We start from the raw sequence: 21,084 nt of genomic DNA, 5'->3' as shown, positions 1-21,084 counted from the left end.
GGACATGAAAACAACATACTTTTCCCAGTGATGTCTTTGTATATTTTTTCATACCCAACCAGCACACAGACATTCCATCATTTCCACACACACCTTACGGATGGTACGTGCATGCACAGTTGTGACTTGTGCAGTAGCACACAGTTTAAAATATCCAACCTTGAGTGTACTGCTTTCTTTTTCGTGTCTTTGTGCTTGCAAAGCACAGACAAAAAAAAAGATGTGTAAAGAATCCCACAGTTAACAGCATAAAACCCACATATGAGAACTTTGGTACCTCTTAATTCACAATACAGATCTTTAAACAACATGATAGAGTACTTATTTTCCACTAATTTAAAATTCTCTGTGTTTTGTGATTGAAAATTGATTCCATGCAGCTTTTAAATTGGTGTCTTTCTCCTGTCACTGGTCTGAGGAGGGGCTGTTTACAAAAATCTTGACTTTTAAAACTAACCATTTTGGAGAGAGTCATATAAATCCATGGTTGACCCAAAAGCAGATTTTGTGGAGGTTTTCCCAAATAAAATGCCAGTCTTGAATTTTTGACCACACAAAAATTTCCAACTGAAAGAAGTTGTTCTGGGTGTTACAACCTGTTAAAACACAACGAACATAGCAAGTACTCCTGTGATTTAGAACAGTTACTGATGAATATTTGGGTCTAGTTCTAGAACTGTTGAAAAGTGCTGGTTTTCAAGATATTGGTTTTATTGATATTCCTTTGCATTTACAGTGCTACCAAGTTTAAGAATGGCAGAATATATAGTTCCCTCTGAAAATTATCCACTACCACAAAGGTTAACTTATTTTAAGGAAGCCTTAGCCCAGGAGCTTTCACACCACTCCTTCCGTTAGTGCAAGGTCATCTTCCTGTGGCAAGCACAGCCAACATTAATTGCCATAACTTGTTCAAATTGAAGAAGATGCTCTTTATAGCACCACAACTTCTTCAAAATTTGATATTAGATTTCTTTTTTTAAATAAACACTGTCATAGAGAAGTTGAAAACATAAAACCAAATAATTTCTTTGAAATAGAAGTGAACATCAGAGAGCAAAGTAGTGCTTTTAAAGGACTTTTTGTAAAAAAAAAAAAAAACTTACTAGAAAATTACTGTATTTTTTACTATGACTGGTTGAATGGAGAAATTATTCCTCTCAAATAATCTTTAGGTATGGTATGTTTTTAGATAGTAGTAGGAGTTAATTACTTTAAAAATAAATTTTAATACCTGTTTAATGCATTAATTCTTAGAATGCTACTGTAATATTTTCTACATTTAAGCAAATACATGGTTAGATGATCACGGATTTATGTCCCCTGCATCCAGAATACTTCACAGGTTTATAATTCAGCCTATCACCCAAATTCTTTCACTCTTTTCATATCTGTTGCACCAGCTTGATTATGTATAGGAAATTGGGATGTCTGCCCATTTTCAGGTAAAGACTCTCGCAATAGAAGTGATTGATTTCTTGACATTAGTGTTCCTTTGTTTTGTGTTTACACCCTGCTTGTTCTACATGTTTGTACATTTCTTTGTTTCGTTGAGATGGAAATAAGCTAGAATTGTTGCTAAACCGTTTGTTTTTCCAAAAACTTTTCACTATTTTTAATTGATTTTCATTGTGTGTTTTTGCAGCAAGCTTAGTAGTGGAGGAGCGAACGAGACAGATGAAAATGAAAGTGCATCGTTATAATCAGACATCAGGGTCTGGTTCTAGCCAAGAACATGAGCGTGAGCAATATACCAAGGTAAAGTCAGTAGTATTGAAATTATACTTGGCTTGAAAATTGAAGGCATAAACCTGTTTATTTAAAATATTATATAATCCTCAAGAACACTGTGTTATAAAGCCTGACAGAAACGTCTTCCGAGTAATAGCTTTTTAACATCATTTTTACCCCCATTTGATGTGCATTAGACTTAGTCTTTGATGTCGCCTAAAATGAATCTGCAAAAAACAGAAAGCTTCAAAACTAATTCAGGAAAGAAAGATCCTTCAACAGCTGTTAAACAAAGCCATGTCACCTCTAGCTTAGGAAGTCCCTGGCCTGCAAATCCCTGGAGGCTGGAAAAGTGAGCCATGGAAGTATCATGGTATGTTGGCCCTCCTCTTTTGTTCTTCTCTAGGCCATTGCTGTTGTCTGAAGTGTAGAGAGCTAGACAGAATTAGATCCAATCCCGTGCAGCTGTTCTCATATTTGTATAATTTTTTTGCATCCTAATAATGTCACAGATAAAGTAACTCCTTCCTTGAAATACATACTGATTACTTTGATATCCTTTTCTGATAAAAGCGTAAAGATTTCCTCTGATAATTAAGTGTACATGAAATTACATTAATGAAGTTATATAGAGGGACCTTTTTTTTTTTCCTTGATTATGCTAAAATGATGTCCCAGAACCTTGTAAGTTTAAAACTGTATAGGCTTCTGAGCAAACTGCTGAAAAAGTCTCACACATCTGCAGTGCCACTTACGCATCAAGCTGTGAGGGGCTGGAGCTGAACTTTCTGCTAAAGACGTTTTGCCTTATGATGCCTAATGGAGGGGGAACATTTGCAGAAGTCAGGAGGGGAAATGTTTAGTTAGATTCTGTGTTTCCTTTTAGAAATACAGCACTGAGTTAGTGTAGACAAAGTAAAGAGCAGAGACAAAACCAGCGGTTACTCAGTTGTGGGGTAAGCATTCCTGCAATTCTCTTCTGGTGCCATTTGAGAGTTACATGCTTTCAATGGGTGACCACGGGACAGCAGTATGAATGTAAAAGATCACTGTAAAAAATTCAAAGACACGCATAGCAACTGTGTGCTTTAAAAATAAGGTCTCAGAATAACAGTATTTGGAAGAAAATCACAGCTTTTATTAATTTAGACTTTCATGCTTCAAGAGCCACATTTCAAAGACTTTCTTCACATCAGTAAGAACTAAATGCTTGTATTTTTATTTCTGCGTTTTAAAAGACATGAACTTTCCATTTGTGAACAGGTGTCATACAGAAAACAACAAACATTGTCAAGCTCTCAACAGCTGCGGACATCAGAACACTCCTGGCATTTATTGCTGTAGCGCAGGCACCAGACTTTCTGTCCTTAACCCTCCAGAGTCACTTCCCTGTGTTTCGCAGAATTGATGCATGCTCCTGGAGGCACAGGTTAAAATAATGGATAAGTGAGGTACCCAGCAAAAACAAAATCAGAAATTTACTTAGGAATGGGTAAATAGGCAATTGGGCGTCTAACTAGTAATATCGAACAGATTTGAAAGATTTGTTCAAGATCTTGTTACAGTTGAATATGGAGACAACTTTAACAAAGACGTTTCTTTTTTGATGCCACCTCACTGTGACCATAGAACTTAAATGAAAGAGTTCTCAAAGGGAAGAGAAATAAGAGAAACAAGGCTTTAGGTCCTCAATTGCCAAGTTGTGGGATATCAGTGCTATTAAAAAACCCAGCAATTGGGATGGAAATTGCCAATGAGGTCATCTGTCAGAAGCCAGAATTTGTATAATAATTAGAACAGCTCATTTGATATTGGGTTTGCCGTTACCTTCACAAGAGGGTGAGATGCAGTGTGTCTGTGGTAGTTCCCAACCAGTTAACATGTTAAAAAAAAAATAGTAAAAATGGGTTTGATAAAGTTTGCAGGAGAGAAAGGTAATATGCGATCTGAGGACTTTGGCCAGGATGACCAAACATATACCTTTGTTCATAGTCAAAGCCAGTTTTCTGGTTTGGATTAACTGTGTTTACAGATTGATTCAAATATTCGTATTTTTTCATTATGAAACATATTTTTTAATCCTGACTCTCTCTGATATTTATCATAAGCATTATTTTTGCTCCTCAATATATTTTTCTTATTGGGTTAATGTAGATCCAATGTATGGTTAAAGAGTTGTTGGAAAACATTAACATGCAATGTTACAAATTTCTCTTATCCTCTAGTACATAGAGTTTTCTAGCATTGTCTTTAGTTTTTAAATATACGTGGAAATGAAATCAAAATTGAAATAACAGCATGATGAGCACTAAATGGAAAGAACTCTGTTGAAAATTGTTTTATTCAGAGTTTTTTTTTAAAAAGTGTAACCACAACTTCAAGGAAGCAAATTCTCTTTCCTCTGTTATAACAAAAATATTTTTGGAGTAGCCAGTGTTCTGACAGACATATACTCCTTTCCATGCTAAAACAGTAGTAAGGAGAATGAATTAGTTGTCCTGGACTTTAAATCCAAATATCTTTAACTTTTCCCGTATTTTCTACATGATAATGGTGTAGTCTTAGATAGGATGGTCCAACCTATAATAAATTTTTAAGTGCTGAGAACAAATTATATTAGCACATTCTAACACACTGTACTATAGTCAGTGATGTAGCTGTTTGCTTCATACCACTATGGCGATAGTCATCACTTTAAAAATGTTACTAAAGCAAACCTTGTGCTACTGTATTTCTTTACCCTCAGAAGATGCTGAAAGAGTCAAGAAAATAAACCAGACAGATGAAGATTTAGACAGCTCTAATGAAAATGTAGTAAGTCATATCAGGTGGTGCAGTAAAGCTAATGACTGAAACTTCTAAGGACTTAAGACTATACCTAATTTGTGCTGCCAAAATCTGTGAAAAGTCTTTGAAAGCTGCAGGAGCAAGGCTTACTTTAAATAAAAATGAAAAAATGTTCAGTGGTCTAATAGACATTTTGGGATAGTGAGAAAGAACTATTAAATGGCTATTAAAGAAATGGCAGTTGCAAGCAGAGTTTGTCCCTCTTTAATAGAAATGCTTCTTTCTTTCTCAAGTAGCAATGTTTGCCCACTGCTTCAGAAAATAAGTATTTATATTAGAGAAATTATGCTGTGCCACACATTGAGAAAATATTCCCTTCTGCTTTTCGGAGCAATCAGCTTACATGGATTTGATCTTCCACTATTTTAGGATTTGCAAATATTCTTGTTTTATTACATATAAAATGCTCTAAACCTTTCAAAAATTTTCCTTCAGTACGGACTGGATCTCCTTTGCAGTAGTTAATTATGTGTATGCAAGATTAATTCCTTAAATTTAAATGTTTTCTCTTATATTGAAACAAGCCTTTTTTTGCAGAGGTATCATAACATGGCCTTTGCAATTCCCAGTCCCTTTCTGGTGCATTTCTTCCATTTTTGTAATTTCTCCCACTCAGTTTCTCAATCTTCTAGTCTCAGTAATCAAGCGCTAGTTTTTCAAGCATGCACCATGCAAGTTAGTGTGTAAACATTTTTAAACATTTGTGTTTTAAACAGCCATTAGTGGATTTTGAATAGGTAACTGTCTGTTCTACAACATTTGTGTAGGTCTTGATGGCTGTTCCACTCTAATTGTTTTGAGACTCTCACAGAGTTCACATCCTTATTTTCTTCAGTTCCAGTGGAAAGACTCCATAATTTATGTGAAACAGTTAAATTCTAAAAAGCTAAATGAAAAAAAAAAAAAACCCCAAACCCAAACAACAAAAACCCTCTGTGGATTTGGCAAAGGGTTTAATGAAGAGCTTTAAACATCTTGTCTGCCTTCTTTCTTGTATACTGGTAAGGCTGTAGCGGCTAGTGTGCACATATTTGTGCTGTTTCAGTGTTTGAGGGAATCAAAACACTTTTGTAGCATAATTCTGGATTTGCATAGATATAAATGACAGTACATCTTAATTAGGCTTTTAATTCAAAATACAGTAAGTTTTTTATTCCAGATGCCACACACAGAACACAAACACCATGCTGCAGCTGCTCCAGCTTTCCAGAGAATGTGCAACACATTTTTTTTGAAGGTCTGTTTATTCAAGAGAGTTACTGACCAGAGCACTGTAGTACTTACTTAAAAGGACATCACTCTATATTTAGATGCACTACTGACTCAGTTAAGACTGTATGTGATTGGAAAGCATTTAGCATAAAAGTGTAATCATGGCATTAGTTCAGTGGCACTCTGTGGATTTAACTTGATAGTTAATGCCTACAAGGAAGGGCTGGATAGGAGACTCGGGATGATAGGAGGCTGATTATGTTAAGTTTTATGGGATGCTAGGCAAGGCACTTAGGGCTTTGTATAGAAAATGCTCTTGGACATTGATGTGATGAGTATCTTCTTTTGATCCCACTTCATCCACCTTCAAGAAAAAAATATTTACTGTATATCATATTGATATGAGAGTCACTCCAGTACTGGTAGGGTTTCACAAAATTCAGTGAGGTCCGTTCGTTTGACTCGTGGGCTTCACTGCAGTTTTCCCATGGTTTGACTTGCCCATTTTTACTGTTCCCTGTTAGGAAGTTGAGTGGTGTTCACAGTAGTTGAGTTGGATACAATTATGGGAAGAGTTACTTAGAATCACTGGTGCTTACTGGGCTCTGGATCGTCACGTGAGCTGCTCCTAAGACACAGACCCAGATGCTGGTAGGAGTCAGAGATGAGGCCTGGACACACCAAGGTGCCAACTGCTGGGCTGTGAACCCTGGCAGCGTTCGGAGGAACCCTGTGTGAGCAGTCATAAAACTCAAGGTGCTTTGTGCATGATTCAGCGTTTCCCGACAAAATTCCTTGTTAGAGTAAGGTGCCTCAAAAGATAGCTGTGATCTCAAGACTTGCATAAGCCCCTCGATGAATCTAGCCCTTAACGTTTCTGGTCTGGATTTCTCTTTCCTCATTTTAATTTCTTCGTTTTTAATCCCCATTTAATTTTCTCATTTAATTTCCTCATTTTAAGCACTTAATGAGGCACATATTTTCAGAGGTTAGTCACCCGAGGCTTTTTTTGTAGTCAAAGTAGGGGATGCTCCTTCAATTTCCAAAGCTCTGAACTGTTGTATTCTCCATGGTTTTGGGAGATAAATCTAGAAATATAAATACTTATTAATATGGAAGATAATTATAATGGACTACTAAATGACTTCTAAAATGTGCCTTACAATCACTAAAATTGCTAACGTTGTTAGTCATTGAGGAACTGTGAAAGTATTCATGAAGTACACTCTTTTGATTTACGTCTATGCTCTTTCCGTTGACGTTAACACATCTGCAGTTCATCATACCCCTTTTTTTTCCTTTTGCTGGTGCAGAAGCCGCAGCAACTCCACAGGTGGTAAAGTGAATGGAAGAACTGCATAGATAGTTATATTGAAAAAACATCTGTCTTTTTAATGCAGAAGCAGACAGTGCAGATAGTTTGGGCATTTGAAGCTAGCTGCTATTAATGTTTAAAAAACTAGACCTACTCTTTACTAATTGCTATCAAAGTTGCTGCAAACCTCAGCAACTCTCCTAATGTGATAAATAGTGCACCTCAGAATAGAAATGTTACATAAGCTTTAACTCTGTAAGATATAGAGTTGTACGAGAAGTGATTGCACTGAAAATTCACTTTATTTTGAAGCTTCAAAATTGCATAATATTTAAATATAACATGACGGGGAAATTTATTACAAATACGTGCAGAGTTATGAAGAACAGTAGTTTTCTAGATGAGCAGGACTGTATCATATTACTTTTGAGCCCAGTTGCAAACCTGCAGGCATTATTTTAATGTAGATACCAAATAAGTGGATCTTAGCCCATGACATTTTTCTTCTGAATGATAAGTTCAGGTGTATTACAACAGTAAAATATTCTTCTTTTAATGATCACTACTTTGTGGAAGAGTACTATTTATTTCTGTCTATATTTGAGGGAAAAAAGGTTAACTTCAAAATTGCTTTCATTTTGTTCATCTGTTAGCTGAGATGACTGATTATCAGATTGTACTGAAAAGGGGTAGGTAGGGAATAAGTAGGAAAAGTTGTATGCCTCCAGTAGAGGACAGTGAATTCAGCAGGAGCACCAGCTATAGGAAGGAAGAACTAAATCCGGAAGAAGTAGTGGTAAAATGCAAACACTGTAGCACTCAGCATTAACTTTCGGCATCACCACTTTTTGTGCTAATCTGTATTTCTGTGAAGGGAAGGATTTTCCGTTTCTTGGGAATCACAGCCCTGGCATACAGTATAAAGGGGTAGTAAAAGCTCAACCATGCCATGAAAATCTCACTTAGGAAGGGATGCTCCATGTTTTATGCAGTAGCTCTGTGATTGGAATACCAAGGCAAGTAGAAGACATGGATTCAGTTTTTTCTTTACCTCCCATCTCACCGTAAAATTCTCTGTTTACCAACATATGAAAGACTGGCTGTTAAGCCAGTCTGATATTTACAGAGCAATTCCATTTTGTACAGACTGCTGGACTATAGGGAGCAAGACAGAGTGAGGATATCTACATAGCTCCCACTTACGGGGAGCTGAAGACCCTGCGGCAATAAATGGTTTCATATTGATACTGAACAGTCGCTCAGTGAGGCTGAGTCCCTAAACAGTCACTGATACACAAGCTGGGACTTCTGACTTCTCTCCCTGTATCCTAACCAGTAAGCTGGACAGCCATGCTTGATGCTTTCTCTCTCTCTCCTCCCCGTCTTTCCCAGCGCATGTAGGTAGCCCATGAAAGGTGGAGCAAATTCAGTATGAGTGAAACAGAGGGTCTTCCACTGCCCCACATGGCATATGTAGTCCACTGTGTTCAACCTTGTTATTTTGCTATTGAATAATAAATAGAGTGCTCAACAAACAGCCAGATTCAGGTGTGGCTTGGGACAAAGGCCAGCAGCCTATACCTCCCTCAACACTTAAGAAGAAAGGCTTCCAGCAGGACAAATGAAGTCACTGCATCTGGCCTTGATGGTTCACTTGATGGGAGAGCCCAGATTGTGTCAGCCTTCTCCAGCAGCATGTCATGCTTGCTCAGGGACCACATGAATCTTCTTCTACCATTCCAGATTCGCTGTATGCACTCTCAAACTAAGGGCCACAAAGAGAATGTGGACTTTTTGGTGAGGAAGAAAAGTAACTAGACATCATAATGATGGAGGAGGCAAGTCAGATTGTCTTGAGCAAATGCAAATAAAACATGGAGATATTTCTGAGACACTCTGTTACCATGCATAAAAACCATGTATTTGACAGAGATTGCGTGGTTATATTTTAAACAAAGTATTTTTAAAACCTCACCTGCAGAGGAAACATTTCTAGATATAGTTTAAATATATAGGAAGGGTGAAATGCCTATTTCACTGAAATCAACAGAAATTTTATTATTTAATAGGATCATGATTTCTTTTGCAGATTGCAATTCTATTTAGCTCAATGGAAAGCCAGAACATTCCATATGTTCAGATGCTTTTCATATTTTTAGATGCCTCATTTTAGGAAAGCTTAAAGGATTCATTAGGAATTCTGTGGGGATTTTGCATAAAATATCAAGGCTGGCTCAGGAGTTGGGGCAGTTTAACTTAAACTGGAAAAAATTAAGCATTCAGTTTTCCAGCCTCTGAACATTTATGTTTAGCCTGAGTAAACAGTTTTCATAGCTTTTATTCTTGCTTTGAATTTTTTTAGACTTTAGAAGAAAAATATGTCATCTAATTTAAATGTTCCATTATTATGAAACAGAGCTGATAAGAATTAGTGTGCTTTGTATTTCCATTTCGAAGAGGTTTATTTTGCAGTCTGAAAGAGGGCAAGCAGCAAAATTATTTAACAGACTCTAGAAGCCATTTCCAAAAGGTGATCTGAAAAACGTATCAGCATAGTCTCACCTTAACCCCATCAGTCATTTATATTCAGATAAGTCACACCAAGTCACTTGGAAAGAGAATCTCCAAATAAATCCTTGCTGTAGTTGAAAATATTTTTAAATATTGGAGTTCTTGAGTCCTCTGTGTTCGCTCCTTTATTAAATCAGAGTTCTGCTGCATCTGTTTCCATGTCAGTGCCTCTTAGACATGTTATTTGAGCTCAAAGTCATCATGCTCCAAGCTATTCTGAAATCATCTGCAGGGTTTTATTTAGTATTTGAAGCTGAAAATTTACCTTTAGTAAACCAGAGCTTTCTCTCCCACAGATGTTTTTATTCAGTCAGCCAGTGCAAGCCCATCACAGGGTATTGTGAAGAGTTTCCTCAATGCACACTCCTCAGGTCAAACCCCCAGGTTTTTATTCATAAATTGGTTTGTGTTTTTAATCTTGGCGTATGCTGTCCAGGAGCTGTGAGTAACCCTGAAACACATGCTGAGACACTAAATTTGTATAACCTCAATTTCTCCTACAGATTTCTATATTTACAGTCAGTGCTTAGTATCCTCTTTATTCCCTCCCCTTCTCTACTCCTGTTAACTTCCTCATCTTAGCTTAGATGTTTTACCAAGAGGTTTCCAAGTGTGCTGTGGAGACCTCAAACATAGTTGCTGAAAGGCACCGGAGCAAGAGAAGATAAACCTGGCTTGAGGACAGCAGGCCTGATACATTCATGTGTACAACCCGAGCTTGTGTTTGCCAGGCTTTTAAAGTTATGATATTTGCCGACTGACTCAGCCTGCAACCCAGTGCCTAGTTGAGCTGGCGATATTCACAGACTGTCACAGCTTTGTGTATAATTCATAAATAAACTTTTATGACTTGCAATTTTACGGAGTACAGATCTGGAAAATGAACTCCTTAGTGTCATGTCAAAAACTGCCTAGTCCTCCCACGTGTTAATAGTTTTCCCATAATATACCCTGGGAAGTATACCACCGTTTTAGTCGCTTCCCAGCCAAGGGTACCTTGCTCTCTAATGATAGCGGGTTTTAGTCTTGTGAACCTGACAATGATTTGATCCTCATATCTGTGTGACTGAAGATTTAGGTAAGTGTGAAATTGCTAGAATTGAAGCTTCCTTTTATATATATATGAGTGATGATGTGAGTAATACGAGCATTATGTAATAGGTGGTGTGGTGTCACAGTTGGTTTTAACTAATCAAAGCTTCTGCTGTTAGCAAAAGGGAAATAACTTCTAACTCTGTCCACATATTCCTCCTGCTGGGTCTTCTGCTAGTTCTCATGCCTGTGCACATATAAAAGCAACTAGATCAGGGAAATGATCTGCCTGAAAACAAATACTATTTTGCTGAGTTAGCTTTCTGCCTGACTAGTCCTCTAGTATCATGATACAAAGAGATATTGTGAGGTAGAAAATATACTTTTTTCCTTTTCTGATAGAACTTAGGTATTGAAATCAATCCCCAATGTCAGCTTCATGGAGCATTACATTTCATTCAGACTCATACGCAGTTCTCCTGTTCCAAACTAACTCTGTACAGGTATTTCATAGCATAGTTTTTAATATTTGAACAATTGAAAAAAAAGGGTCTATAGCCAAATAGATGGTATGCATGTGCTTGAGAAGATGTCTGTCCACTTCATAAATATTTCATTATTATAGTTGCAGTGTACTAAAGCACCAGCAGCCTATTTCAATTCCAATGCTGTAATTTATTTCAAGTGTCTTATTTAGTCCATAAATACCATGTTTGATTTCTTCACTAGACATAAGGACATTATTTAATATAGACATTTCTCTGAATTTCATGCGATTGTGTTAGCTCTAAAAGCAGTTAGAATTGTCATACTTAGGTCATTTGTTGTCTCAATATATGTGCTATGTTTTGATGAGACTCCTCACCCTTTCTTTTCTTGATCTCTAGTATAATATACAAACAGATCAGTACAGAAGTTGCGATAACGTCTCTGCCAAATCATCAGACAGTGATGTCAGTGATGTGTCAGCCATTTCCCGAACCAGCAGTGCCTCACGCCTCAGCAGCACAAGTTTTATGTCAGAGCAATCTGAACGCCCTCGGGGCAGAATCAGGTGAGTTCTCAGTGCAGCTTCAATTGTATCACACCCCCTTTTTCGTTTAGTGCCAAAATGCAACCAGAAAATATTGAAATTAGATGACCACAACATAAGAATTTATGAAAAATGTTATGCGCATATAAACTGTCTTCCATTGCTAGCCTAAGGTGACAGTATTTTTGCAATTGTTAATCTAAAACAGAAAGCAAGCTTCCCATGAAGAGATGACAGATTAATGCATTTGTGGCAAGTGGAACTTGAACACACACTATCATCTCATTGCTGGCTATCAATCTGTGTAATCTATAGGCTAATGAGGTATTACAGCAGAAATACTACTAGATTTTTAATGTAAAGAATTCTCTTTCATAAAAGCTCTGCTTTTCTTTCTTTCAATCTATGTATTTCCCTACCTAACTGCTTTTATTTTGCTGTTTTCATGCATATGATAAATTACTAGATTTGAAACAAGTATTTGTATAGTAATTTTGATATCTCTGGTTGAAAAGTAGTTTAATTCATTTGCATTATCAATAATCAAATATCTCTTTCATCCTTGATTATAATCTATTCTCAGTTTAGTGCTTTTTTAGATACACAGATTGGTTCCTGTCTTCATTTAACTTGATGAAAAAACTCCCACCAGTTATAATGGCTGTAGGTTTGGCTTGGTAGTCTATGATTACATCTAACAATGTCTGAACTCTCAAAAATTTTACTTTAAGTGTTATAAGACACAAGAAGAATTAGGAACTATAAAAAAAATTATCCCTATGGAGGAAATCAGTCTGATAAAAGTCTGGATGGCATCATTTAGTACTTCAGAACACTTCTAGACATACTCACTATCTGGGAAGTTCAGCTGTAGGCTTTTTGAGCTGTTCATGCAATGGGAAGGGATGTTAGGGGAACTCAGAAGCTGGCCTTTATGTATGAACTAGCTCCACCTCATTTTTTTGTTAAGGAAAGTTCACGAGGGTATTCAAAGTCATGTTTCAGATTGCTGAAATTATAACCTGACAGCTGCAGTAATCCACAATCCAGCAGAACACTGCAGTGGAACTGTAAATGTATTTAAAGTTATTTAAGTGTTTAAAGTTATTTCAATTCATGTGTTTAAATGCTGCATTTCATTGTGTCCTAGCTTTTCAGTATTTGTCTCTTACAGAGGGCTTCAGTCATACCAATATACCTGTATTTTCTAGACATTGAATTTTCTCAACTAGGCCCTGTCACAGTATCTTTGGCAGATTGGACAAAATAGGGTTTTTTCCCATAAATATCTCTGTGTTGAACAGATTTTATCAGAAATGATCTTTGGGTTCGGAATGTCTGATCACAAATATCAGAAGCAGGAGAACCAGTAACCTTATGTGAGGCTGGAAAGGGGGAAACCTAGGGTCAAATCCTTGATCTCGTTCAGCCTCTTCCATTCTAATGGGTAGCAGAGCACCTTGGGTACAGGACTAGCCGACCTAGTGTACAAAACCAAGTGTCTGCAATGGGAGCTCCAGTTCAGCTTCACTCTAGACCCCTAAAGTGAGATAGATGTGAGATAGAGATAAAGTAGAATTCAGATGCCTTCCCTTTCTGATACTGTCCACAGAATCTCTACCTCAGAGATTAGACACTTTATACTTGCTTGCTTTAATTTTCTCTATATTCAGGTAGTACTTCCAGAGTGAAAAAATGTGTAGTAATACTATACAGTGCAGCTCATTCAGTAGAAATATGAGGATGAAATTAACAGATTCATAAATTACTCATAACTTTCAATATTTTTCTTCTAAGCTGGCAGTGGTTTTGCTCCCCTGAAAAACCTGTTAAAGTAAGTGGGACATGCCTAATGTACTATCTTTGCAATTAGCCTATTTCAACCATTAAGTGCAGTGGACTGAATTTTAAACTAATTGTGATGTTATGTTGGAAAACATTGTATCCAGCAGATTAACATCCACTGTTCAAAATTTTCCATTTGAGTTGTCCAGACTAATTTTTGGATGATTGCCTATCATCACTGTAAAAAGGTCAGTCTTTAGAGACCTGCAAAAACGTTGTATCATGGGAATTAGGTATCAAGAGAGGTCAGAATGAAAGGAAGTTGGGTGTTGAAGAAAAGAAAAGGAGAAGGCATTTTGCTGATGATCTGAGCCAAAGTCAGCTTCCTACCCTCCTGTGTCTGTACTGGTAGCCTCTGTCACATAGTCTTTAGTCAATTCTTTGTGCAGCTTGCTTATTACATGGAAATGAAGACTTAATTTGAGGAAAGGGTTGATTGCATGACAAACAATTTTTTCAGAGTGAGATTCATGCTGCTTAACTTTAGTCTTAAAAACTACATATCTGCAGTGGAATCCATGTAAAAATTAAGGTTTTGTTAAATAATTTGTCTAACTTCCCTAAGTCATCATTAAAAAGAAGAAAACATCTATTATCTCAGATGGTTCACCTCATCTTCAGATAGATGTCAGACAGGTGAATTGTCCTTTCTATCATTAATTGTTGAAGGAACCCTAGATGACTAGTTTAGATTGGTTGCTTTAATTTTAGACATCTAAAATTAAGTGAAATGGATTCTTTCTCTTAATTACTAATGTTTCTTTAAGTTCAAGGTATTAGAAATTTGAAGTTCAAGTTTGATTAGTAATTTGAAGTTCAAATTTTATTTTTGCCTCCGAGGAACCTGATGTTAACATATGTCAAGCAGGATGGGATGGGATGGGATGGGATGGTTGAGCAGGAGGGGTAAGGAAAGGAGCATTTTTTGACTTCCTGTCTTCTGTCTTACTGAAACCACATATCCACCATCATCTTCATTTGGAAGTGTGTCAGCCCAGTGGCCATGGCAAGTGTAATGTTAAGTTTAAAGACAAAGTTCATTGAACTGCCTTTTTTTATGCACCTACTTCTGTTCTCCAGACACCTTCTGGAGATGAGAGCTATGAAGAACCTAGTAAGCACATAGAAACTCAAAAGAGGTGGCCCAGTTTTAGCCATCTCACTAAACTAAGTCATTCAACTAGTATTCTTAGGTGCCTTTTCTATCCAGGAGAAAAATACACAAATTCAGAATACACAATCAAGATTCCTCGTCTGTGTCACCTTTGGAAAGGGTGTCTCAGTCTCCTTCTCCATTGAGTAGAGAAAAATGAATCCTAGGGCTTCATCAATCAGCATCAGCAAGCTGAGTTAATTAAGTTAAATGGAGAAATGTGACTGGAGAGTACTCGAGGGTTCAGATTAGTAACCTGAAGTGAAACTGTGCTTCTCTAACATTTCTACATGAGCTAAAAAACACTGGTTAGTTATTCATATTAAGAGTTGTGGTGTCAAATTTCTGAATGTGAAGTGTGCCAGCTTAAGACAGCAGTAGTTTTAGTTAATGTTGTTAGTCAATATAACCCCATCATCCCTTATATTAATGCATCTGTGAAAAGGGATATAAATTAAGCTCCTAGACATATGAAAATACAAGATACTGTCCTCTTTAGGGCTGTCATTAATAAAGCAAACTTTTGTTGTAATTTTGTACAAAATATCATTACTTTTAAATGTCAGAAGGACTGAAGTTTCAAGTCATAGTGAGTGTGGTTTATATCCACTAAGTTCGCCACCAGTTCTGCCAGCACAAACAGCTTCCTGACCTTTCCTCCCAAATCCTAATGGAGGAAAGATCCTTAAAAAATCTAGCTGATGCCTTTTCCCCATCAATCCAGGCAGAATCGATCTCTCTCTCTTCGCCCTGTTTTGAAGAGCTGAGATTCTATCATTTCAGACAATGTACTCTATGTTATCCTATGTTTATAAATAGTTATTTCTTTATTCAAGCAGTAAAGATTTTAAAACCTTGGAAGCACATCTCTTTTTTGGGGGGGCTCTAAAATCTATGAGTATTAGCTAAACGTGTAGAACAATTTGTGGGGGGTTTTGGCAATTTTTAATTTTAATGAGTAGCTCCTTCAGTTACATTACTCAAACTACACTGTGCTTTTAATAACGTACAGCATTTATAGAATGAAACACTATCTGAACAGCAAGGGTAAAACCAGTTGATGCAGACAACACAGAAATACTGTGCATCTTATTTAAATAGCTAGATAACACTCTAGCTATTCTTTGGGTCAAAACTCCCAAATTTAAAGTTTTGTAGTATTAGGAAACTTGAGCAGGTTGAAGAAGTTAATAACATAGAGCGAATGAAAGGAAATCTTCCCTTTCCTTTAATCAATGACAAGGCTGTGTCTAAACCTTTTAAGGCAGAAGACTAATTTCATTCCTACAGTATATTTGTAATTGAATTACCTGTCAGAAAGCTGTGACATAGCATGCGTGGAAAATACCATTAGTTAATCTTCAGTCTGGAGATTTTGTTGATTAACAATTCCAATAGGTTGCAAGAGGGAATTATGATTGATGTAAGTTCTAAACATAAGTATATAAAATAGCTTCTTCATTTCTAATTTGTTTAGCATTTTTAGGTGGGTGTTATAACAAATGGGTATGCGTGGATAAACTAGTCTGCATAAGAAATTATTCCAAACATCTTTCTTGTTACCATCCTGGGAAGTCTGGTTGACTGCCGTGCTCTCTAGTGGAAGTGCAGGCAAATATCAGGAATTTTTGTTCTGGGAACAAAATGTTCTGGGACTTTTGACTTGAATCAGAATCAGACTTGTGAATTTGGCTTGCCGTAGCATTTGGAGTTGGTGTGTGTTTCATGACTGAAGTCAGATTACCAGTCCTTCTTTATGGAGGTTTGCTTCCATCAGTCATGGTCTTTATGCATTCATAATACAGTCAAGCAATACTTTGTGCCTGTGTATGCTACAGATGTTACTGTATATGACTCAGGAACATTTCTCACATCCTAAATGAAGCAGAAGGAAATTTTTCACAGTTTAATGCAAATGATGGATAAGTAAGAATCTATGTTAAATACATGATGATTAATCAGTACCATATGGGCTTGACCAGACAAAGAAGGACATTTGCTCACTTCATTAAAAATTATGCCCAATGGTGTCATTGCATCATTTTTCATTAGGGGCCTGCTTATGCAAAGATACCTGGACTTCTTGGTGATGTCAAGTAGGGAACTGTCATGCATGGTGAAGGTGAGCTGGAGGCTTCTGTTTTGGAGGATTTAGCAAGTTGGCTACCATAAGGTGTTTCACTTAAATCTGATTGAACAAAATCTGCTAAATATATGAAAGACTAGATAACTACTTTTAAGGTGAATTTCTCTCAGTGTATCTGGATTTCAAACAAATTGCCCCTGCATTAGGAATATCACTGTTATTCCTCATTTTAAATTTGAAAACTACATCTTTATTAAGAATTATATTTAGTATCTTAATAAATGTGTGATATAATATAATTATGTATGTGCCATATTTTAATCTGGTTTTACATGCTTTGCTTAACTGAATACTTAACTTTAATTAGAATATTTTAAATGAGCTTATCAAAGAAGAGGATAATATAATGGATTGTAACAGTGGACTTAAACCAGTCCTAATTTATTTCACATATTATACCATGCCACTGAATGGCTTGTATCACAATCTCATATATGCTTCTTGGGATTCAGGTATGTTCTCAGTACATTACTGAAGGAAAATAACTTTTTTTGGTTCATACTGTCAGACTATCTGACAAACCTTTTCATCCCCAATTTCCAGAATAGCATATACAACTTGCATGTAGCTGTTATTCTTTCAGTACACTAGAACTTCAGCACTAGTACACTTGAACTTTGAAACAGGGATGATGGAGGAGGGAAATGACAACACATGGTGAAGTGAGGAAGTGGTTGATGGGTTGATAAGCAAAGGGTGCATGGTGATGGAGACAGGGAGGACCTCATAATCAACAAAATAGGGCAGGAAGGAGCTCACCCCAAGTGTATGCACATGAATAAGGACGTGAGTGAGAGGAGAGCATTTGGGGGAAGCTCTCATACCTTTTCCGGGAGATCAGCACAAGTGGGTGGCTCTCTGAATGGCCTGTGCTCTAATGCATGGGGAACAAACAAGAGAAATTAGAGATATGTTGTGCAGCTGCAGGGCTATGATCTCATCATAATCACAGAGACGTGGCGGGGTAGCTCACATGACTGGAGTGCTGCAATCCATGGAAGCACAGGGCAGAACGGCAAGGAAGGGTTATTGCCCTTTATGTGAGAGAGTAGAAAATGCAGGGAGCTCTGCCTAGAGATGGGTGATGAACCAGCTGAGAGCTTATGGGTCAGGATTAGAGGGCCAACCAATGTCATCACGTTGTGGTTGTCTGCTGTGGACTTCCTGATCAGGAAGAAGTAGATGAAACCTTCTTCCAACAACTGGAAGATTCACATTCACAGGCTCTGGTTTTCATAGGGAGCTTAAACCCTCCTGATATCTGCTGGTTGAGCAATGCAGTAGGGCACAAGCAATCTAGGAGGTTTCTGTAGTGCATTGATGACCAGAAGGAAAGTCTGGAGCAAGGACTCAGCAGAGGATGATCACATCAGGGAACATTTAAACAAACTGGACATGTACAAGTCGTTGGCACGTGACAAGATGCACCCATGAGTACTAAATTAGCTGGCCACTCAATAATCTTTGGAACATCATGGCAACCGCGGGATGTTCTTGAAGACTGGAAGAAAGAAATTGTCACTACTGTCTTCAAGAAGGGCAAGGGGAATCTGGGGAACTGTAGGCCTGTCAGCCTCAGCTCAACTCCTGGGAAGGTGATGGAGCAAATAATCCTGGAAATCATTTCCAAACATACAGAACAAGAGGGTGATTGTGAATAGTCAGCGTGAATTTACGAAGGGGAAATCATGCCTGACCAGCCTGATAGCCTTCTTTCGTTAGTTGACTGGCTTGGTCGATGAGAGGAGAACAGTAGATGTTCTCTATCTTCTCTTTAGTAAGGCTTTCAGCACTCTCTTCTGAAACATCCTCATAGACAAACTGAGGAAGTACAGCCTAGGTAAGTGAACAGTGAGGCAGATTGAAAACTGGCTGAATGCCAGGCTCAGAGGGTTGTGATCTGTGACACAAAGTCCAGCTGGAGGCAAGTCACTAGTGGTATACACCTGGGGTCAATATTGTAGCAGTACTGTTTAACATCTTCATTAGTGACCTGGATGATGGGACAGAGTGCACCCTCAGCAGGTTTGCAGACAACGGAAGACTAATAGGAATGGTTGATAGACTAGGTGGGTGTGACACTGTTCAGAGGGACCTTGACAGAATGGAGAAATGGGCCAATAGGAACCTCATGATCCTCAGGCTTATCTTTAACAGATACCTAAACAGACTGGACAGAAGCAGATCTTCAGGAATGTTGTTTCATTAAACCTCAGCTTTATTAGGTGACACACATGGAAGCATTTGGTCATAGTTCAGTCCTATTTTGTAGTAGGTACTGTCTGTAAGCCAATTCTCTCTACATCTGTTCTGTCCTATATATAAGAACATAGGACTGGAAGGGACCTCTCTGGACTCACTGAATGTAGCCTCTGCTATCACAAAGAACTGAATCACATTCATGTATTTTCAGGATCCATCTTCAACTTAATTGGTTGCTTTTGCACCCACTTATTTCAGAAGGTTTTCCAAATCTAATTTCTTTGATGCTCTGGAAATGTCTTTCAGTTACAGAGTAAATTTATTCACAGGGAGTTTAAACACATTGTTCACATTTGTCCCTGTGCCAATATTGGCATCTTATTTAGATAGGTTTTTCCTCCCTTCTGTTTACTCCCTGGGGTATCATAGCAAGCAATCGTAGCTCAATGGTTTAACTAGCTGTCGTTTTACTCAGTTATATATTACATCCTTCCTATTTTGTTGGTCATCCTAGCAGCCCTTCTCTGCCAGTTTCCAGTCTGAACGAAAACTTGTAGAATTCGTGTGATCAGTAGTGTAGATGAGGTCTCCTGCACCGTGTCATTAATTCTGCCTGAACCAACACATGGAAGAATCCATTTGCTTTTTTCATAACCATAATACTTGGTTGTGCTCGTTGTGTAGCAATTGACCAAAATGGTCAAAAACTGTAACCATGTCAGAAGCTGTGCCTTTGGAGGCATAGTTACAGCTGGATGGTTTCCTCAGTTCCCTGCATCTGCTTCAGAGTCCTTTCTTCTCAGATATTGAGCATGCATGAAAAGCTAGCTGATACCACTATGGACCACAGCACAGCGTTCTCTTCAGCACCCTGCTCCTGGCCTTTCCTCTGCAGGCTCTCCTTGCCACTTCAACCAGGAGGAAATCTGAGAAACTTAGGTATTTTTTTCTATCCCCTCAAGAGTTTTGATTAGCAATACTTACTGAGAGGGAAGATCTGGTGAATCCAAATTAGCTTTCAGATATAACTGTAGTTTCCAAATACCCTTAACTTTTTGTGCTGAAAAGGAACTGTCTGCTAATTAATGAACCTGCTGTTCATTTCTTTCTTTTAAAAGGAATGAACTTACTAAAGTTGGGTTTGACCATGACTGAAGATTCGCACTAAAAGTCTGAATGTCACTGTGGAAATGAAGATAACGCAGCTAGTGTATTGTGTAACGTTAACTTTTTGGATCCACAGCTTTTGCCCGACTCCAACAATTCTTCCAGTTCGTTAGCAGGGATTAGAAGTACCCTCTGCTATGTCTATGTCAGTCTCTGAGAAAATAACCTAGTGTTCCTTCTGCTGATGGTACTCTCATACAAGGAGCTAACTAGAAATGAGGCCATTTAAATATTTTCTTTTCAAAGTATTTGGGGACTTTCCTAGTTACTGTGACAGTTCTGGAAACTCATACTTCTGGAGGGGGAGTCTGCTGGCTTTATGTACATGTAAGAGACTCCCTAGCACAGGATAGGGTCCCCGTCCTTATGCTGTTGTACTTTTTTGTCCTGTTAGTTACTGTGGAGCCAGTTTATTCAAGCTCTTAAGGTGATGAGCTTACAAACTCTAAGCCAGGCAAAGGCTCCCAGTGACTCAAATAAGACCTCTCCCTTCCCCACTTCTAGACCTGCCCAGAGACATTCTGCTTGGAGTTCATTGGGAAATGGTGAGTGCTGCCTGGCTGCTTTTCTGTGCTTGTAGCTCCCTCTTATTTAGTAATGTTTGTGCACGTAGATCCCTCTTTCTTTTCAGAGTTTCATTTAATGCTGCTTATTATGCTATTCTCTTACATAAATTGCTCACTGTCTTTAGTGTGGAGCCAGATGAAGTAACTGGAGGTTTGCCATCTCATTGAGGACAAACAGCAGCATTGATCTGCAGAAGATCTCTCAAGGAGATGTAGCCAGAGAGCACTCTCTGGATTGGAAATAGATTTTCTCCCGTTGGTTTT

General features: G+C 37.8%; 1 protein-coding gene across 1 annotated transcript in view; it reads left to right on the top strand.

Moving 5' to 3' along the window:
• RIMS1 (regulating synaptic membrane exocytosis 1) overlaps positions 1-21,084 on the top strand; it is a 354,423-nt gene that overhangs the window by 274,279 nt on the left and 59,060 nt on the right. Inside the window, exons 36-37 of the mRNA XM_050894077.1 lie at positions 1,646-1,758; positions 11,596-11,762. Coding sequence (XP_050750034.1) covers positions 1,646-1,758; positions 11,596-11,762 — 280 coding nt within the window. The remainder of the gene's footprint in view (positions 1-1,645; positions 1,759-11,595; positions 11,763-21,084) is intronic.

The sequence above is a fragment of the Gymnogyps californianus genome, chromosome 3, assembly GCF_018139145.2.
Source record: "Gymnogyps californianus isolate 813 chromosome 3, ASM1813914v2, whole genome shotgun sequence".
Taxonomy (NCBI): domain Eukaryota; kingdom Metazoa; phylum Chordata; class Aves; order Accipitriformes; family Cathartidae; genus Gymnogyps; species Gymnogyps californianus.
The sequence above is the reverse complement of the archived record's forward strand: the minus strand, read 5'-3'. Positions and strand labels throughout refer to the sequence as shown.